This window comes from Grammomys surdaster, unplaced genomic scaffold, assembly GCF_004785775.1.
Source record: "Grammomys surdaster isolate TR1022 unplaced genomic scaffold, NIH_TR_1.0 99, whole genome shotgun sequence".
NCBI classification, from domain to species: Eukaryota; Metazoa; Chordata; class Mammalia; order Rodentia; family Muridae; genus Grammomys; species Grammomys surdaster.
In genome coordinates, this window is record NW_021604578.1 from 10,823,228 (window position 1) to 10,843,263 (window position 20,036).

The window sequence follows — 20,036 nt, forward strand, 5'->3', positions numbered from 1 at the left end:
TCTCTCTCTCTCTCTCTCTCTCTCTCTCTCTCTCTCTCTTTCTGCTCATTGGATAAACTTGATTCTCTCATTTTCTCCACAATTACATGAGCTACAAGCACATTCCAATAAATTACTACTTGAAATTAGTTAGGTCAACTCTGATAATGCTCCAGAGTCTTGGTTTCAACATAGATTTTCTGATGAGTTGTTTTAAATAAAGCCAGTCCTTACTGTAGAAATACAAACAAAAGCTCATTTATATTTTAAATTTAAATTTTGAAACAGGATATAATATTGTATCATTCTATTACATGTGTTATTTTCAGGTATAGTTAGTAAGAATTTTGATAGTAAAATCTTCTTAATGTTTAAGAACAAACAAATTAAGTCTAACAACATAAAGTTAACAACTATATTACTAAGTTGCCTAAGCCACAATAACAATGAATTTTATTATAATTATTTTTTAAAATGACATTATAAATATACCCATTTTGAAATGCAATGTCATACTTCTATTCTTTGAACCTAGGAATAAAAGTCATAATATAATAAAATTGAGACACATTAAACATTTACTTAATTACATAACAAAAAACTTACCAGATCACAGTTCTTCAGAGTAACATTATATGTATATATATCTATTCATATAAACACATATGTCAAACACATAAAATACATATATATTTCATTATTTAATAAACTTAATGATAAATTTTAATATCAGATATCAGATTTTAAAATTATTAAATTAAACCTGGGTGTAGTGACACAAACCTTTTATCCCAGCACCTAGGAAGGAGAGGCAGGAGGACCTCTGTGAGTTTAAGGCCAGCACTCTAGAATTTAATTTCCTTTGTTTTTCTTTTTGATAAGGGTTGAAAGTGAGTAAATGGCTCAAACCTCTTAAAAACCAGGTCTCATACTGTGTTGCAACTCTGGGAGGCCCTAGGCTACTGCTATTAATCTCGGCTGCCCACCACTAATTAGATGGTAAGGCACTACTGCTGAAGACACAGTATATCTTGTTTGCAGGACACGGAGAAATCAAGCTGGAACTGACCTGCAAGCGTCCTCCCAGCCAGCTAGCTTTCAGTGTGGAAAGCTGCTATGCAGGCCACTAAGAGAAAAATTCATTAGTGGTACTACCCAGATATGGAAGCTGCATGCTACAATACCAGCCTGCCAGGCAAGGTGGCAGTCAGTAGCAAGCTGGGATTTGAGGTATGCTTCACAAAAAGGCACTTTTGTGCCTACTACTGTAAAGCTCTTCAAAAGCCCATGGCTACGGAGTTCACAGGCTCTGGACAGCTAAATGGACATAGTGTCAGTTGCCTTCTAAATGTTCCTGCTTCTATCCACAGCCTGTGCTGGGCTGCCCTCAGGCTCAGAGAAGCTTCTTTCTGCAGGGGCAGTAGCTCAAGCGAAGACTCAGAAGAGGCCAAAATGCTGAGCTTAAGAACTGCTGAGTGCTCAAGTGCTGTGAGGGACAGATAGAAAGGAGATGAGGACAGAGAGGAGCTCTGTCAAATGTCATCTTCAGGACAGCATGGCCATTGCATGAAGTCACAGCAGCCATGATTATCTGCCTAAGGCTTGCACAGGATCAAGCCAGTCCACACTGCAGCAGGGCTGGAGGAGGAACTCATGCTCCACTCCCAGCTGAGGAGTGACTAGCTACTGATGGATGACTTTGCATCTATGAGCATGCCTGTGGCACTATCTGGACTCAAAGAGTTACAAAGAAAACATAACGTTGGGAGGGCGACATGTTGAGGGGAGTCCTGAGGGGGTGGGAGGTAGACATACAAGTAGGAAATTGACAATGAAATAATATTCTACAAAAAGATGTTCTAGAGTATTTTGTTTTGCTTCTTTGGTTTTGTTGTTGTTTGGCCTTTTGTTTGTTCGTTTTGGAGACAGGGTCCTCTCTACATAGTCCTGGCTGTCTTGGAACTCACTAGGTTAACCAGGCTGGCCTAAAACTCACAGAATTCCTCTTGCCTCTGCCTCCCAAGTGCTGGGACTAAGGGCGTGTGCCACTGTGCTCAGCTATCCTAGAGTATTTGAGTAGGTAATAGTCTTAATTTTTAATTGCGTGCGTGTGTGTGTGCGTGTGTGTGTGTGTGTGTGTGTGTGTGTGTGTACATGGCCTGCAGGTAAAGTCCACAAAACAACTTATGAAAGTAAGATCTCTCCTATTATGTAGGTCTCAGGGACTAAGGTCACCAGGCTTGGTGACAAAATGCCTTTATCTACTGAGTCATCTAACTGACCCTGAACTTTTTCTTTAACTATATTTTGATTTACAGAGTAGTTTTTACAGCTTTCAACATGCTTTAAAAATATTTAATTATCACAAAAGCCTGCTAAGAATGATGGAGCCAGTAAAATTACCTCTAAAAAAAATAAGTCAGTCTCAAGAGAGATTTTCAAAACTGTTTCTAAAATGAATAGTGTGTAAACACACACTTATGACTCAGAGCCTAGGGTCCTTTGCAGTCCTCTAGGAACATACAGTTCTATGAGCTTCTCCCTATGAGAGCACACTGGCTACGGCAAAGTTTGCTCAGGAACAGATCAGACACAGGCAGTAGCAAAAGACCTTTAAATACTGTCAGGAAAAAAAAAAAAACAACCTACCAAATAGCCAGGGAAGTCAGGACAGACAGGTATATTTTAAGGTTGAGCAATGTATGTATGTATGTATGTATGTATGTATGTATTTTTTTTCAAGACAGGGTTTCTCTATGTAGTCCTGGCTGTCCTAGAACTCAGTTTGTAGATCAAGCTGTCCTTAAACTTGGATATCTGCCTGCCTCTGCTTCCCAAGTACTGGTTTAAAGGCACTGAACATGCCATCATTGCCTGGGCTTAAATTGAGCTTTTTTGAGTGAGCAGACAGATAAGAAAGAGGCACGTGCACGTATGGTGAGAGGACTGCTTGCATATTTATTACACCCTGTTTTTAATCTTTTCCCTATTAACATCAGTTGAAAACTTCGTCTGCATTTATAATTAGCTGGAAGATTCAGACATGAACCTTATACTAAGTGGTATTAGAACCACAGCTACTGAGATATGCTCTGTAAGTACAGAACAAAACGACACAAAAGTCTTTAAAAATTCATTTGAAAGCTGACACAAAAACTGTTTGGAGGAAGTCACATGGCAAAAAATATATTGAATTTTGATAGTTTTCAAGGAAAGCGTCAAAGAATATCCAAGTCAACTGAATTTTGTTTACACCATGCGTATGACTGCTACTTTCACTGTTTCCATTTGATGCAAAGGATACTGAACTGTTTACATATTCATGAGTTACACTTTCAAATACACACCTGCCAACGGAACACACTGCTTTACATGTGTAATAGGGCTGTCTGCTGGCGTTCTCAAGGTCATAGAGTACAATCACACCATCGGAACCACCTGACAACATGCTGACAACAGAAAAGTCACATTAACCACTGTGAGAAGTCCACCTATGGATGATGCCCTCATAACTGCACACTGACCTATATATGCCGGAAGTATTAAGACAGCAAGTTCAGTTCATTCTAACAGACTTCAGGAAACTGGAATTTCTTAACATTTACAAAGGCACAACTACAGAAAATCTCAACCTTTGATCATCTCAGGTTTACATCCATGACTGCAAAAAGATGGTAGGACAAGATGCAAAAGACAGCTAAGAAAGTAAAAGATTACAGTACCACTCTAAATGTCTTCTTAAATCTGCTAAATGAAAACAGAGTTAGTCCGTTACCGACAGTAACTATGGGTTCCAGGGAAAGTTATATCACTGATGAGCCCTTGGACATCTGTAAAAATAGTAATAACGAAGTGAGGGAGGGCACTGCCCCTAAATGATAAAGCTGATGCAACAGCAAATGGAAGCTGGCTCTTCTTTAGGTAAGCATATTCATTCCATTGATTTGTGCCCAGAACCAACAACGCAAAAGGTACTCTGCTAATGAGCTATGCACACACGGCATGCTCCCTGACCACCCGGAAAGTTACAGTCTAGCAGGAAAAACCTTGTGCTTGACCTTAATGTGTAATAAGTTGCAACTGGGATCACCATGGCAATATGCTACTTTTATTTTAGCTTGAGGCTTCAAGGATAGCATCCTTGGTTATAATATTTAAACTGGTACCTGATAAAGGAAGAGAACATAGCCAGCAAGGTGCATAAGAGTCCCACTCTAGTGACTGAGGGAAGACTATATTGTGAAGCAGGGGAGGGAGAGGGGAGAGATGAGAAGCCTAGGGCTTGTACATTCAGTCTGACTTAGGAGCAAAGGGCACTAAAGGGGCAAACCTGTCCTTCAAACCAGCTCATTACATTGCAAGAGCCTGGAAATGATTTAACTCAAAAGCTTTGCAAAATGATTTCTCAATAGTCATATGTAATCATATACTTGACAACAAAAAGTTCTTCATATTAATTCAACTCATTTACAAAATTAGCTTGTAGAATAGTCTTAGCCTGTCACATACATTACACAGGACCCCTGAGTCTGTCCAGGACTGTTCCTAGTTTGTTGCAGGCTGTTTGTTTGTTCTCCAATCATGATTTTGGGTTTTTATAACATTACCTGAAATACTCTTTGAATTTGAAGCTGTAACATTTAACTGACCTGCCCATCAGCCATCATATTTTCAGTTTAGAAAAAACAACAACAGGTGGTGAAGCATGAAGTGAACTCAGAACAAAGTCTACAAAAGGGAGGGTTTTATTTTCCCACAGATTGGAATACATTCTATCTCACATTCAATATTGTCACGGCCTCTGTGTTCTTACCCCCATTCGGAGTACCATCCTTTTACATTTTTTTACAAGATGAAAATCTCTTTGGGATCAACTTAACTGCAAATTTTTAGGCATTCTGAATTTTACTCCAGTATTACACAAAATACAGTTAGCCAAATAAACATGTGCATCTCATCTTCAGGGTCTCCAGGGAAGTCCACACACTAGGACCTTTCCCACTAAAACTCCCTTTCCTTTTCTTCAGTTCCTCACCAATGCAATTTTTATAGTAATCACGACTTCCTTTTCTAAATACTTCACAATTCATCGCCCAAAAGTATATCATGAAAACAGGAGCTTTGCTTTGGATTATTTTAGATGGATACAGACCTTTAATTCACTCTTGTGATTCTTTGTTCCCTCAACCTGTTGTTTCTTGTGATTTATCCTTGGCTAAACCCAGGTCATTTGCTCTGCAACCTTAGACTTCTAATCTTTACTTATAATAAACTTTGCTTATAATTTCTTTACTGTGATGTTATCAGCGGCCAAACCAATACCTAGGACCCACAAAGTTATACATTTACATATAGTATTGCTATTTTCTAGAATTTTTGGTTATCATCAACACTTATATTTCTGTCTTTCTGGTTATTCTGGCTATCAGATTTCAACTCGGTAGAATACCAAAGAAGGGCTAATCAGTATAGTACCCTAAGAATCACTGTATACTGACAAATGTCTGCCCGTCTGGCTTTGAAAATCAGTATGAGCAGATGTAAAAGTCTTAATTAATTCTCAGAGTGTTTTAGATTAAAAAAGAAATTCTTCCTTTGGGCAAAAATTCCAAAGTCAAATTCCAGTGACAGTGTGATCCATTCCCTTATACACCACAGTTGTAGATGTTACTCCAGTTACAAGGCTTACTGAATTATAGTTTCATTTTCTAAAATAATCATTTCATTTGTTTACATCTCAAATGATATCGCCCTTCCTGGTTACCCCTCCACAAATCCCCTATCCTACCCTCCTTTCCCCCTCCCCTTTGCCCCTTTGCTCCCCACCCACCCACCCACTCCTGCCCCATCACTCCAGCATCCCCCTATGCTGGGGCATCAAACCTCCATGGGACCAAGGGCCTCCCCTCCCACTGATGCCAGATAAGGCCATCCTCTGCCTGACTGCCTTCACATCCTGGTCTTCTTTTCCTTCCAGAGGGTTAGTGAACCTGTGGCCTCACACACACAAGAGGCAAGCACCACACCACAGTCCTGACCTTCCCTTTCTTTCTGATCTTTAAGTTCTCGCTGCTTTTTGCCTTCAGTTTCTAAGGAATTACACCCTGTACAGATTTGTTTGTGTTCCTTATGCTTCGGTTCCTTTCTAAAATATTTCTTTCATTTCTAATATTTTTCTTGGGTTTAATAACCTCATTTCTGAGATTCTTAAATTTAAATTTACATTAATCTTCCATAGACTTTACCATTTAAAATTATTTAGAGGGAAGGCTGGAGAGAGAGGTCAGCTGTTAAAGGTGTGCCACACACACATGATGACATGAGCTCACACATGTGCGCACATACACACATATGCACACACAAACAGATGTCTGTGTACATGTGTACGATAAGCAGACCTTTTGTTAGTTTGGGACTATGAGATTAGCACTGGTACATTTCCCGGATGACCTGTCTGGCATGAGGTCACTGTCTATTAGCTCTTACATCTTATATCCTATTTTCGTATGTTTTCCCTACTCTTTCAGAATGGAGTCTGGATTTAGAATAACAATTCAACTTTTTATCTTCAAAAAAATACTCCTTCTAAGTTATATTTTCTCCTAAACCATACCAATTTTTAATAAGAGATGCCCTGATCTGTTCTGTTTCTGATCTGTTACTGGGCTTCCCTTCCCCTTTGTGTGAACTGTCCCACACTTCTTAAGCTGGAGTCTACTTTTCAGGGTGGGGCTCCATTCTTCACAGAGCTTGACTATTAGTTCCTAGGAGCCATTATAGGGGCTGGGCTGAGATCCTTGCAGTCTCAGGCTGGCCGTGAAGTCATCTGTCACTGGTGTGTGACAGACATGCTGAAATCAGACAGCAATTTGGAGGTATCAGCCAGATCAGTGACTCCATCAGTTTTGCTCACTCTCCTTCTTCCACGAGTATACACCAACAGCACACAGATCTTGCAGTCATCAAGGTTTGTCTCCCCTTACTCACAGTTTGGGATTTGTGTAGACACTTCCTGACCTGGTGACCTTCCAGGGGTCAGCCTCTTGCTCTCATCTCCTGAGAGCTGAGATGACAGGTGTTCGTCACCACTTTACCAACGGAACTACATGCTCAGACCTGCTGGGTTTCTGTTTCTCTGCCAGTACTGTCAATGTATTATCAATGTAAAACAATGTAAAAAAAAAAGTTGTTTTTTTAATTGAATTTAATTGGTGTTCACAAAAATGTAAAATGTTTTTTATTAAAATAATTGTGAAAAATTTTCTTTTGAGTTTATTTACTGCATGAAAATTTAATCATTATTGAAATTAAACGAATTTCTATTTGGTACCTGACACTAATAATATTTAACTATGAGGTTACTATTCTGCTAATCATGACCATATTAAAGGGGTAGGGTATTATTTTTATATAGAAAATAAAACTTATAAAAGATGAATAAATTAAAAGAACTCAGAAGACATAAATTTTTATCTTCATAAGGGTATCCTATGTAATTGAACCTGTTAAAAAAATGCAGTTTATGGATAGTCTTCTTGAAATAACACCTATCTTGGAACTGAGTCTGGTCTACCAGATCTCTGTGTCCTGGTTTTGACTATGGCTTTTAGTGCTTCCGCTATAGTGTTCATGGTGGATGACAAATACTAATATAATTCTGAACTGATTTCTTAAGGGAAAGAAAATACTTGGTTTTCAAATTGACATGTATTTTCACCTTTATGTCTTCTTGCTACTAAATGTGATTACATAAAGTATGTTTTAGAGAAAAGAAATGCACAGCAGTAGCTTTTACCATGTATTAAAGGGAAAGCTACTGTGCTAAGTGGCTCAGATTTTAATTAGACACACCATAAAAATGTCTTCATCCAATACTCTTCAAACATATTTCACACATACATAAACTGAAATCCACCAGCTCTTCCTGACTCTGTTAACTGGTTACTGTCCCTCACAGGGTACACAATCACTATACCAATGCTTGGCTGGTACACTACTATACTTTTCAAACGGCCCCAATTACAAAAAAAAAAAAAAAAAAAAAAAAAATCAGCTATCCTCTGTTCCTTGGATCTGCATGTATTTTATTTATCAATGAGTGCCCCTCACCTGCCTTTGAACAGGAAGTGGTATGTTAAGCCTTGGAAAGCTAGGGAAAAGAAAAGAATTATTGTATGCCATCTTTTAAATGTAGCCATGTGTTAAATTGAGAACTGTTTTGGCCCGTGTTTCTTGTAGACTATCATGGCAGAAGGGGAAAGTAAGAGAGCGCAAGTCTGCCGCACCCACCTGGCTTATTTTAATGTAAACATCAACTAGGGCAACTGCTAACTAGATCACAACACCAGAAACTACTTCCCATCGGTGATTTTAATACATCAGCTAATTATAAACCACCTAAGGCCTGACTTTGTTTTATTTCCTTGTAGTGCTGAGGCTTGAATCCAGGGCCTCGCACCTGCTAGGTGAGGGTCTATTAGTGAACTATACCCTGAGCTCACATGGAGGGCTCTGAGCCCACCTTCATTAACAGCCCCATCTTCTCCTCCCATTATGTTCTAGACTGAACCCAGATCTTGAGCATGCAAATCATACTTTTGCCACAGAGCTGCACCCTCCACCCTGAAACCTTCCCGCATGAGGATCGTGGAGTGCCGATTCATGGTGAAATGTGACAGGAAGTTGTGAGCAGGGGAATGCATTCAGCTACAGTGTAGGCAATGAGATGGAACAAGCATGTTTTCAATACAGATTTTTCTCAAGTTCTTAAGAAATAAGAACTTGACAAATAAGCATGATCATTCCCATAGAATAGCTAAGACAAATTGACAATTTGAAAGGTCAGGTAAATTGCACAAGGCCACAGATCTGATGAGTAAGAAACTCAGTGAAACATCTTTAAACCTAGCTTGCCAAACACATTTCTACCTTTGTTTTACTTCCCGTTAGTCCTTGAAAGTAATAACTATATTTTAGAAGAGCACCTAAACACATCCCAGCACTTAAAAGCCTTCTGCATCAACATAAATTCCTGGTTTATTGATTTAACACGAATATATTTATGCCACATTTGGAATATTGATTTGAAAACATTTTCCGTATTTGATTTTCTGTTTCTATTTCAAATGAATAAATGTTTGTTCAACAAATGCTATAATTTATAATTTTTAAAAATATTTTTAAGAACTTTTTACTAATCAATCTGAACAGGCAAGACTTTACTACACCTCATGTAGAGAGAAACGTGAAGCTGTAACTTACTATCTTCCTTCAACAGGCTCAATGTCAAGAGTGTTAACTCCACTGCCATGGATTCTTTCAACATCCCTGTCTTTGTTTAACTCCAGTCCCAGGACCCTTCAGAAATTAAAAAAAGAAAAAGATACAACAATGATAAGAAAAAGTATAATACAAATAAATTCCTTATTTCCCCAAAATTACATAGATTACCATAAATACTGCAAGTCTTTAGTATTTTTACTACATTTAAAGGTATTCAGATTTGTAAATGTAAACCTCTAAACAAGTTACCAACCATATGCAAACATTTCACTTGAAACCCTACTGTAAACTTCATTTAAATCTTCCTAATACTGCGGTCCTTTACCACAGTTACTCGTGTTGTAGTGACCTCAAAGCATAAAATTATTTTTACTGCTGCTCCATAACTGTAATTTTGCTTCTGTTACAAATAGTAATAGAAATATCTGATATACAGGATATATGCAACCCCTGTGAAAGTATAGAGACCCACGGGTTGAAAACTGCCGATTTAAAGTTTTTAAGTCCTTAAAAAGGTTATCTATGGATATTCCAATAAGCCTGACTTATGACACCTAGTGGATAAAAGTTTGAATTACACAATTTAAAGATTCCCTCAGCTGTTTAAGACAGTAGAAATACAAACTATATTCAATGCCGCAGTTTAATGGAAGCAAACTAATTTCTTTTCATTAGTGTCTTGATTATTTTTTTAAATCTGCATTTCTTCTTCTGAACTTTGCTTTGGGCCCAATCATGGAAATGTGAGGTACAGCAGTAACAAGAGGCCAGAATTGCTGGTTGGAGGACAAAGATGGGTTCCATATGTTGGAAAATCACAGCAGAGATGGAAATCAGAAAGAACACTCCTTAAAACCGTTCAAGGCCAGGGCGGAGGTAGCACACACCTTTATCCCAGCACTTACCCCGTCACACTCTTTACAGAGTAGAGACAGATCCTGAGCCTAGTAACAGTGGTCAAAATATTAAGGATGTAATTCAAAATTATCCTGCATATGATGAATCCCAGAAATTTCGACTTCCAAAAGAAAGGAACTCATGAGGAGCCAAAGCTGACCCACATAGCTGTGGAGTCATGTGACGAGGACTTCACAGCAGACACAGAAAACTGATGGGTAAGAGATTAAAAACCGTCCACACTCATTTAACTTAATGGACTCAAAAGACCAAGGCAGCTATTAGTGGACACGAAGATAGAATAATTGAAATTACACAAGCTAACAACACAGTGGGGAAGACTTGGGTTAATGTAACTGATCCAGGAGGAGAGAAGGAACACAGGACAGGCGAAGCACTGGAGAGGAAAAAATGACTGACAACTTGATATAAATCTACAAACTGAGAGGTAAAGCAATTGCTGTGTAGAGTTAACCTGGAGAAATCCATATCTAGATATATCACAGCCAAATTGCTGACAACTAAAGACAGCTTTAAAGCAACCAGAGTAAACTGTCAGTGTGTCTATAAAGAAAAAAAAAATGATTTGGGTGACAGTATTTCCCTCTAGTGAGAATCTTGATTTCTTAAAACAAAACAACAACAAAAAAAAAACAGTTATATTTACATGAATATATTTTTGTTTTAATCTCAGATGTAGGATATGGGACTGCTTCAGATTGTCCACAGCAGCTAACTTCGATTGTCTCATGCTCCCCCCTCCCCCGTCAACATTGTTCAAATTTCAGTTACTGAGAAATACCATAAAGCTGAAAGCCCAAAAGTTGATATTCCATCTACAAATCACTATATAAACAGCACGTAGTAGGTGACGTATTTACACGCCTTCTTTCAAAATCTGTATGATCGGTGACTGTACACCTGTTACTCAGTTTACAAACACATTCAAAGCAAGTAGTTTTGTCAATTCTGTGCCTTAAAGATAAACCCACAAGAAATTTTACAAAAATAACGGCGTTAGCAGTAACGTTAGAAGTGAAAGTCAAGCGGAACGCAGCGGGGTTAGCTGGCCGTGAGAATGTTCACAACACTGCCATCAGGTCTCTCCCGGAGTGACAGTTATCTAACTTGACTCCCTGGTTACTTTCGACTTCATTCTTCTCGTGCTCGGCAAGCTACAGTCGTTGTGATTTGGGTTTCTTCTTCAAACTCTGCCCATACACGCACACGCGGATCTTCCTCATCTGGCTCCTGCCGACTTCATCTTCAGCCCAATCGGTCCTGCCACCCTAACTCCCTGCTCCAGACTCTCACTTGGCACCGGAAGAGGAAAAGACATGGCGTGCCTTACCTCCGTGTGGACTGCGCTCTACGCAAGCGAAGAGGGTCCTCCAAACCCGACTGTCGAGCGGACAAAAAGCTCAACATCTTGGTTCCACACACCGGCTTGAGGCCTGAGTGCCGCCATGACAGAGCTTGGAACCGGATGCAACAACACGGGCTCCCATTGGCCAATCAGCGATGTGACGTGACCAAAGGAGAGCGGCGTTACTGGGGGGGTTCGAGAACGCCGGTCAGTGGGCGGGGCTTCGCGTGGGCGTGTCCTCCGGTCGTAAGGGAGAGTCCTGGGACCTTGAGCTGCGCGCAGGCATGAGCTGGTGGCGTGGTGTGTTGCGCTCAGTTTGGAGCGCCTTGTCCAAGGAAGTGAGGGAGCACGTGGGTACGGACCATCTGGGGAACAAATACTACTACGTCGCCGAGTACAAGAACTGGAGAGGTGAGAGCGAGGAGCGGCTACCGGTCGCTGCTCATCCCGGGCGGGTGACGGCCGCGGTACTTTGGGGCCGGGCCTTGGATATCCTGGGCTTGGTGGTTGCCTTGGGCAACGAAGTCTGGACCCAGTCCTTCAAGATCTGCCAGAGGGTCTGGGGAGCATCGGGAAAGGCTTTGCGCCAGTGCCAAGACTTGGTCTTCAGATCCCGGTTGTCCGCAGAGTTTACCTTTCCCAGTGGCGCACTGTCTGGGGCGCTCTCCCTATCTGTCGCCGTCCTTGTCAATCTAGAAGTTTCCAGATACACTGATCCTTTCTAACTAACAGTTCCCGTTTCCCTTCCAAAGAGTCTTGAGTCCCAAGACCTTGTCCAGGTCGATTTCAGAAACGTATGTCTAAAGTTGTTTTCAAGAACTCGCACGGTTTAGTTAAGAGGTGTTCTGTCATAGCTAGGCGGTGTTGGATCACACATTTAATCCCAGCACTCAGGAGGCAGAGGCGGATGGATCTCTGAGTTCGAGGTCAGCCTGCTCTAGAGTGAATTCAAGAACAGTCAGGGCTGGGGTTCCTTTCCTCCTCTTCCTCCTCTTCCTCTTCCTCCTCCTCCTCCTCCTCCTCCTCCTCCTTCTCCTCCTCCTTCTCCTCCTCCTCTTCCTTCTTTTCACAGCAGGCCATACAATGTCTTTTATTTTTCTCTATTGCTCCAGTATAAAAAGTCGCAGAGAAAGAAGTTGGGTCAGAGCGTAAGCGATGACTGAGGCAGCTAAGGCACAAGTCAGTTTTTCTTACTTTGTCTCAGAGGTCTTACATCAAAGAGATAATAGTAGTGTCTGTCGCTACTGGGACGGTTGAAGACTGGTCCAACACTGTATTTCATTCATTTCTCACAATATTAACCATGTTAAATGTCAATATGAAATTGTTTTACTTAGCTTTAAAATCGATTTATTAATTGCATGTGTATTGCCTGCATGTATGTGGTATGCACACTAATTGTGTATCTGGTGCCATAGATGTTGGAACTGGAGTTAATGATGGTTGTTTAGCCACCATATGGGTGCTGGGATTTGAACCTGGGTCTTCTGCAAGAGTAGCAGGTGCTCTTAACCTCTGACAGAGCTGTCAAGCACCCACTTAGCCCTTTTCTAAAACTTACTACCTTGAATTTTTTTTACCCCCTAAGCATTTAAATATGCTGCCTCCACTTCCTGTACCCAGACAACCACTGATCTGATTTCTGACACTATGAATTGTCCTGTATTTTCAACAAATTTTATAAGTGAAAATATATATGCCTTTAGATTTCTTTCTGGGTCCTTCATTTAGGATAATTGTTTTGAAATTCATCTTTGTGTGTATATCAAAATTTTAACCTTGTCGCTAATGTTCTAATTGTGTCGGATGTAATGTATATGGTTTTCTTATCTGTTCACCTGTTCATAGATCTTTGAGTTATTGCCAGTATTTTAAGACTGTCATGGATAAATGACTAACATCCATGGAGACAAGGCTCTTGTAGATACAATGCTTTCATTTCTCATCTTAAAATGTTTACAAGGAGAACGTCTGGACCAACCTGTAGATGATGTACATTTCACTTTGTGAGAAACAGACAGAGCGGCCCTGGTGGCCCATATACCTTTACTCCCAACACTCGGGATGTAGAGACAGGGGGATCTCTGCATCTGAGGCCAGCCTAGTCTACAGAGCAAGTTCCAGGATAGGTAGGACTACACAGAGAAATACTGTATCAAAGGAAAAAACAAAACAACAACAAATACAAACCCCTGAGAGAAAGAGAGAGAGAGAGAGAGAGAGAGAGAGAGAGAGAGAGAGAGAGGAGAAAAGAAGGGAAACAGTTTGAGATCCATTTTGTATCCCCACCAGCAGTGCTGGAAGGTTCAGCTGTTTCACATCCACACCAGCACTTGGGATGTCCACTCCCTTCGATTTAGTCAGCTAATTGGTGCATACAGATATTCAGTTTTTCTTTATTGTTCACTTTACCATTAGTAAATTGAGTTTATTTTTAATTGTTTTTAAGGACTGAGAAATGTCTGGGTTTCAGCAAACAGGAAGTTCTGAGTTTGAATCCCCAGCACCCATGTATGAAGCCAGGGATGGCTTATGTACCCTACACCCTTTGTTCTCTGTGGGAACAGACAGGCATCTCGGAGGGGTCAGCCGGCCTAGTCAGAAGGCAAGTCTCCAACCCAGAGACGGTGTCTCAAGGTACTAAGGCAGAGAGTCTGGAGTTTGGAAACCCCTGCCATCCAGCTCTGGCCTCCATCTGTATGTGCACAGGATGTACGCTTGCACACTCAGATGTGTGTAACACACAGAGAGGACTCACACACAGCACAGACTTTCTTTTCAAATTCAAATGCTATGAAAGTGGCATACATTTCATATTTTGATGAGTCGGGGATTCATCTAACTTCATCACCGTCAGGATACAGGACACAGTTACTGCCTTCAGTATCTCCCACGAGCTGACCCTTGGTAGTTATTCTCTCAGTTCGTAACCTTGGTAACTGATTATTATGTCAATTATAGTCTTGTCTTCTTGAGACTGTTATCCAGAGAGTCATATACCATCTGGAAGTCTTCGAGAATGGCTCCTTCCATTCAGCACAATGATGCCTTTAAGATTCAATGAGGTATCAGTAGTTTGTTTCTTATTATTGATGACTAATATTCCATGTCAAGGATGTGCCATAGCTTGTACGTTTACTCACTGAAGGACATTTGAGTTGCTTCCAACTTTTGGTGCTTATGAATTGAGCTGCCACAAACATTCACATATGGATTTTGCATGAACATTAATTCTCATTTCCCCAGAGGCATAACTGATTCTTAGCCTTTTCTTATTATTTAATTTCCATATGATCTCAGTAGCTCCAACTTACTCCATAAAATGTGAATAAAATATTTACACAGCATCACAAGACATTTTTAGAGCTCAAGAGAAATAAGTTGGAAAATATCGCTTTAAGAGAGTGAGGTTTAAGTCCCCATCAACTGGAGTTAAATTTGGATTCCTTTTTCTTGGTTGCATGATTTCTTCTTTCACTTGTAGTTTACAGCACAGGGAGTGTGCACATATTTTGTTCTATTTGCTTAGAAGTTTCTTGTGTTTAATATTATGAAGGGTGCTTGTGTGTTGTTTTCTTGTTGTGTTTTTTTTTTTTATTCTTTGAAACAGCCTCACAGTGTAGCTTTGGCTGACCTAGACTCACTGTGTAAACCAGATTGGCTTGGAACTCATAAAAGATCTACCTGCCTTTGCCTTTTGCCTGTCCAGTACCAGGATTTTTATTTACTGTGTGTGCGTGTGTGTGCGTGTGTGTGCGTGTGTGTGCATATGTGTGCATGTGTGTGTATGCGCATATGTGTGTGCATGTGTATGTGTGCATGTGTGTGTGCATATGTATGTGTGCATGTGTGTGTATGTGTATACATGTATGTATGTGTGTGTGTATGCGTGCATATGTGTGCATGTGTGTATGCATGTGTACCTCTGTATGGAGGCCAGAAATCAATGTCATCTGTCTCCTTCAGTCACTGTCTACCTTATTTTTTGAGGGAGGGTCTCTTGATGAACCTTGAGTTCACTGACTCAGCCCGATTGGCTGATCAGCATGATCCTGGCCATCCTGTCTCCACCTCCTCAGCTCTAAGATTACAGGCATATGTTAACAGGAGCTGGTGTTTTACATGGGTGCTGGGGATTTGAACTCAGGTCCTCACACTTGTATAGCAAGCACTTTACCCATGGAACCATCTCCATAACCCAGCTTTAAAAATTCCCTTTGTAAGCTAAGTAGTTCCTTGTTTGTTCCCTGTTAGCTCAGAGGTTCTTTTCATGAGTGGATCTCAAAACTGTTTACTCTCATAAACTGAAATCTATGGGTTGGCTTTTTAATTAATATTGACTCACTTATTCACTGTGTGTATGTGCGCAGGCATGGTTGGGCCACAGTGTACTCTTGGATGGCAGAAGTCAGCCTTGGGAGAGAAGACCATTCTCTTTTTCCGCTCTGTGGGTTTTGGGATTCAGGCTCAGGCCGCCAGGCTTGGGAGCAAACACCTTTGCTTTTGGAACCATCTGACTGGCCCATGACTTTGTGTTAGGTACAGGAAAGCTTTGTGGAAGTTACTAATGTAGTCTCTCTTCCTCTCCCACACTCTGCCACTGCCGGTGTCTCACGTGAGAATTTCCACCATTTGCTCCTCTCACATAATCTCTAGCAGTCACTGCCTTAGTCGTTTGCTTTTTCCAAGAGCCAGAATTGTAATTATACAGTATACAACCTTTTCAGATCGTCTTTCACTTAGTAATATGTATTTATATTGTTTTCTTTGTGTGCATGTGACATAATGGTTCTCTTATCTTCCTCTCTCTTCATCCTGTTAAGTATACATTAAAATATGTTCATTGACTTTTTTAAATTAGTTGAATTTATTTTTCTGTATTGATTTCAGTGCTGTAATAATTATTTATCCTCCCACTCCCCTGGCCACCCTGTGTGCGTGAGTGTGGGTTCTCGCACAGGCGGGCCACAAGTATGTGAGTACCCACAGAGGCCAGAAGAGGGAATAGGATCCTCTGGAGCTGGAGTTACAGGAGGCTGCTACAGAGTGGCTGTTACAGGTCACTGAGCTCAGTGAAGTTTCAGGCCTATTGATGGAACTTTGATCTGTTTTCTAGCACAGCTATAAGTCTCTTTTATATGTGAACTGAGTAGGATTGGGGAGATAATAGGTAGATATGAGTCACTGGTTCTATTCAATTAAATTTTACACACTCATATAGTAACACAAATTAGAAACACACTTTGTCATTCTCAATGTCCCAGTACCTCCATTGCGTGAGCTTAAGTTAACCATAGTTATCACTCTTTCGTTGAATGCTGAGCTTTTAATATCTTCACAGTCACCAACTAGCTCATAGTCTCATTTCAAACACAGTGAATTGTCTCATTCACCGAAATGAAACTTAGTTTCCTGTGTCTGCCTGGATATGGAGTGGGTACTGCAAAAACACCTGTTAAATGAACTCAGATATCTTTTGGCCCCAAATTCTAAAAGTCAAAACACATACATGGATGAAGTAGTTCAAAGGATCGTAGCCTAGGTAATTCAGATGCTGTTCAATAAATAAGCCAGATTAGCCTTGGAGGAATAAGTATTCCTACCAGAAATAAAAGTGCCTGGCCATAGTGTAGCCAACTCCCAGTCTGGCTCAGACACGGACCTGCCCTCCGATCTCTTAAACTGAGTTTTATTACATCAACAAGCTTCTGCATAGATACTTAGCCTTACAGTTTCCCTTCAGAAACATTTATCTAAGTGTTCAAAATCCTCCTCTGTTGTGTGTATAGTAAAGACACATTGATTTGGAAGGTCTAGCCTCAGCCAATTCATGTGTATTATGTAGAGAATAGAAATGCTCATGGAGAATATGGAAAGGAAAACAACTACAACTAAAAGTCCAGTTTGTGTTTTTTTAGTTAATAATTGGAAGGTGGTTCTAGACTCTTCAAAGGTTGGGGCTAATGAAAATATTTGATGTCTTCCAGCAGGGGGCAGCATTGCTCCAAAAATCAAGAGTGACCGGGCCTTTACTACTTTTTACTTTAAAGTGATTTGAAGGAATCTCGCTTCCCACCCACACCCAGGAGGAACCAGAGCATTTATTTACCCAAACAGCAGCAGCAACAACAATACATAATGAAAATAGAAGAAAAACTGGAATACACAAGGCGGACAGGGAACAACAGACAATATGGCAGTAGTCAGTACTTTGCTGTCAGTAGTTTTCCTATAAGATTTCGTTTTTTATTGTTTCCTGAATTCCCTCAGTCGTGTATGAAGTCCACGCACTTAAATACTAATTGTATTTTGTCAAAGGGGGAAAGGCCCACTGTTTGCCCTGTAGTCTGTGACGGAACTTGTGTCTGATGTGTCTATCTCATTTTCAACAACAAAGCATGAGGATGGTGTGTGTTGGCAGTGCCTTTAAATGAACGTAAGCAACTGTAATCCTATTCCTGATTTTCCTACGCTGGGAGAGTGGGACCTTTGAGCTGAAATGGAAACTTATTATGGGTGATTGGCAAACTGGGTTATGTCTTTTGTTAAATGAGGTCACAAGTGTTGCCAGGAGTTCACTTGCTAGTCGTCTTTGTCTTTGAGGGTTTTGTACTTGCTTTATGTTAGGTCAGTAACATCAATATCAATACTAGCAATCGTAGTATTTATAGTAAACACTGTGTGCTAGACTCGCTTCTTAGCATTTGTCAGGAGACTCTGCGTTGTGGGAGATTGCAAGAATTAAGAAGAACAATAGTGTTGCTTCATCAAGACCACTCAGTAACAGAACCCAGCCGTGTCATGTGTGCACAGAGCCCAGTTTCCCTGGCATTTAAAATCAGACAGATAACTGTTTTCCTCATCTAACTTTCAAAGAGCTACTCAGTTCAGAAAGTCGTTTCCTCTGCTGCCCGAGGCTAAGTGTAAGTTGCTTTACAAGTGACAAACCTGTGATGACACTCTTAGAAGTCACAGTTGAATGAGGACTGGTACTGAGAAATAGCTTCAGAATTATGTGGAAGGCTTCATTATTCAACTGTTAGAATAATTTTTTCTATTATAAACTTTATTCTAAATCTTTATTCTAATCTTTATTCTAAATCCACTTTTACAAAATGGTGTGGGGTATATATACAGTTTACAATGGATTGCATAAAGTCATTTTTAAATAAATAGCTTGGGTAATTTAAATCAGGCTGTCTCTACTGTAATCTTGCATTCCAACTAGCTGATGACTCCATCTTGTGGTCCAAATGAGAAACTGCACCCTCTGCCTAAGATGCTGGTTAAGGAGTTTTTCCATTTTAGCTGAATCTGTCACATAAAATGATTTATATTGTCTTACTTTTTAGGACATAACTCTGACTTAACATATATTAGTTGCATGTGCATCTCTCTAGGGGTTTTCTCTGGAAACCATTTCCCCCTTTTTAATATGTCTTCTGTCTTCCCTTCATCAGTGTCGCTCCACCTTAAAGTCCTTTAAGGTCCAGAAGCCATTTTGATAGTGCCCTGCCTATGAGTAAATAAAACTTAGATAAATGAATTTAAGCTGGTCGGGAATACGCACAGTGCTCAGTAACTCTTAAAGTGTGCATGGATGAAGGACGAGCATGTGAGGAAGGAGACATTGATGAACAGGGAGGTATGATTGACTAATTACAACTGCACGGCGACTTCTGATACTAAGAATGATTTAGGTACTTGTCTCTCCATCAGCTTCATTGATAGGTAAAGTTTGTATGTAGCTATAGTTGTTAAAGGTGATGTCTTGACATATGTGCATATTCATGGAGTGAGTATATCGATGTAATTAAATCACCTCACATCTTTTTTAAAATGATATTTCAGAGATTCTACTTTATAATTTAACATAAATTTTTTTACATTTTATTTATTCTCTGAAAACTTTATATATGAATTTTGTTTACATCATCTGCACCTCCCTTTCCTCCCTTGCCCCACCACTTCTCAAGTTCGTGACCTCTTATTCTTATCATAACATACATCTATATGTGTATATTAGGTGTGTGTGTGTGTGTGTGTGTGTGTGTGTAGCATGAGTTTGTTTAACGTTGCTCATATGTATATATATTTAGGGCTGACTATTTGGAATTGTATCAAAAACTTGTTCTTGGAGAATTGCATACATTTATATAATGGAATATGATATGTACCCCTATTTCCATCTTTCCTCTCCCTGAGATTCTGAAATTCTATCTCCCTGAGATTCTGAAATTCTATTTTTAATTAGCATATGAAGTAATGGTTATTGTGGCACTGTTATACATTGTTTTTGTTAGTGCTCCTGCTGTACTTCCCTCCTTTCCCCTGTGTCCCTTCCCTCCTTGCTGCCTTACCCCCTCAACGCCCACCCTGTGTCCCCTGCTTACAGCCTTTTCAGTGTCCCCCACCTCCCCCCACTTGCTGCCTCTCCCTCAGTGCCCACCCTGTGTTCCTCCCACCTCCCCCCACTTGCTGCCTCCCCTCAGTGCCACCCTGTGACCCCCAC

At 40.3% G+C, this 20,036-nt stretch overlaps 2 protein-coding genes across 4 annotated transcripts in view; one reads left to right on the forward strand and one right to left on the reverse strand.

Annotated features, from left to right (window-relative positions):
- Positions 1-11,641, reverse strand: part of Ercc8 (ERCC excision repair 8, CSA ubiquitin ligase complex subunit) — a 37,762-nt gene extending 26,121 nt beyond the window's left edge. Inside the window, exons 1-3 of one of the 3 annotated variants that reach the window (XM_028783875.1) lie at positions 11,510-11,635; positions 9,241-9,336; positions 3,327-3,428 (exon numbers count right to left, since the gene is read on the reverse strand). In XM_028783875.1, coding sequence (XP_028639708.1) covers positions 3,327-3,428; positions 9,241-9,336; positions 11,510-11,586 — 275 coding nt within the window. In that variant the 5' untranslated portion in view covers positions 11,587-11,635. Of the gene's footprint in view, positions 1-3,326; positions 3,429-9,240; positions 9,337-11,509 lie in introns of all 3 variants that reach the window. The other 2 variants (XM_028783882.1, XM_028783878.1) reach the window with 2 other exon arrangements.
- A 122-nt stretch (positions 11,642-11,763) lies between these two features.
- The window catches only part of Ndufaf2 (NADH:ubiquinone oxidoreductase complex assembly factor 2), a 108,899-nt gene continuing 100,626 nt past the window's right edge, over positions 11,764-20,036 (forward strand). The window contains exon 1 of the mRNA XM_028784195.1: positions 11,764-11,935. Within this exon, the coding sequence (XP_028640028.1) occupies positions 11,809-11,935 (127 nt within the window). The 5' untranslated portion in view covers positions 11,764-11,808. The remainder of the gene's footprint in view (positions 11,936-20,036) is intronic.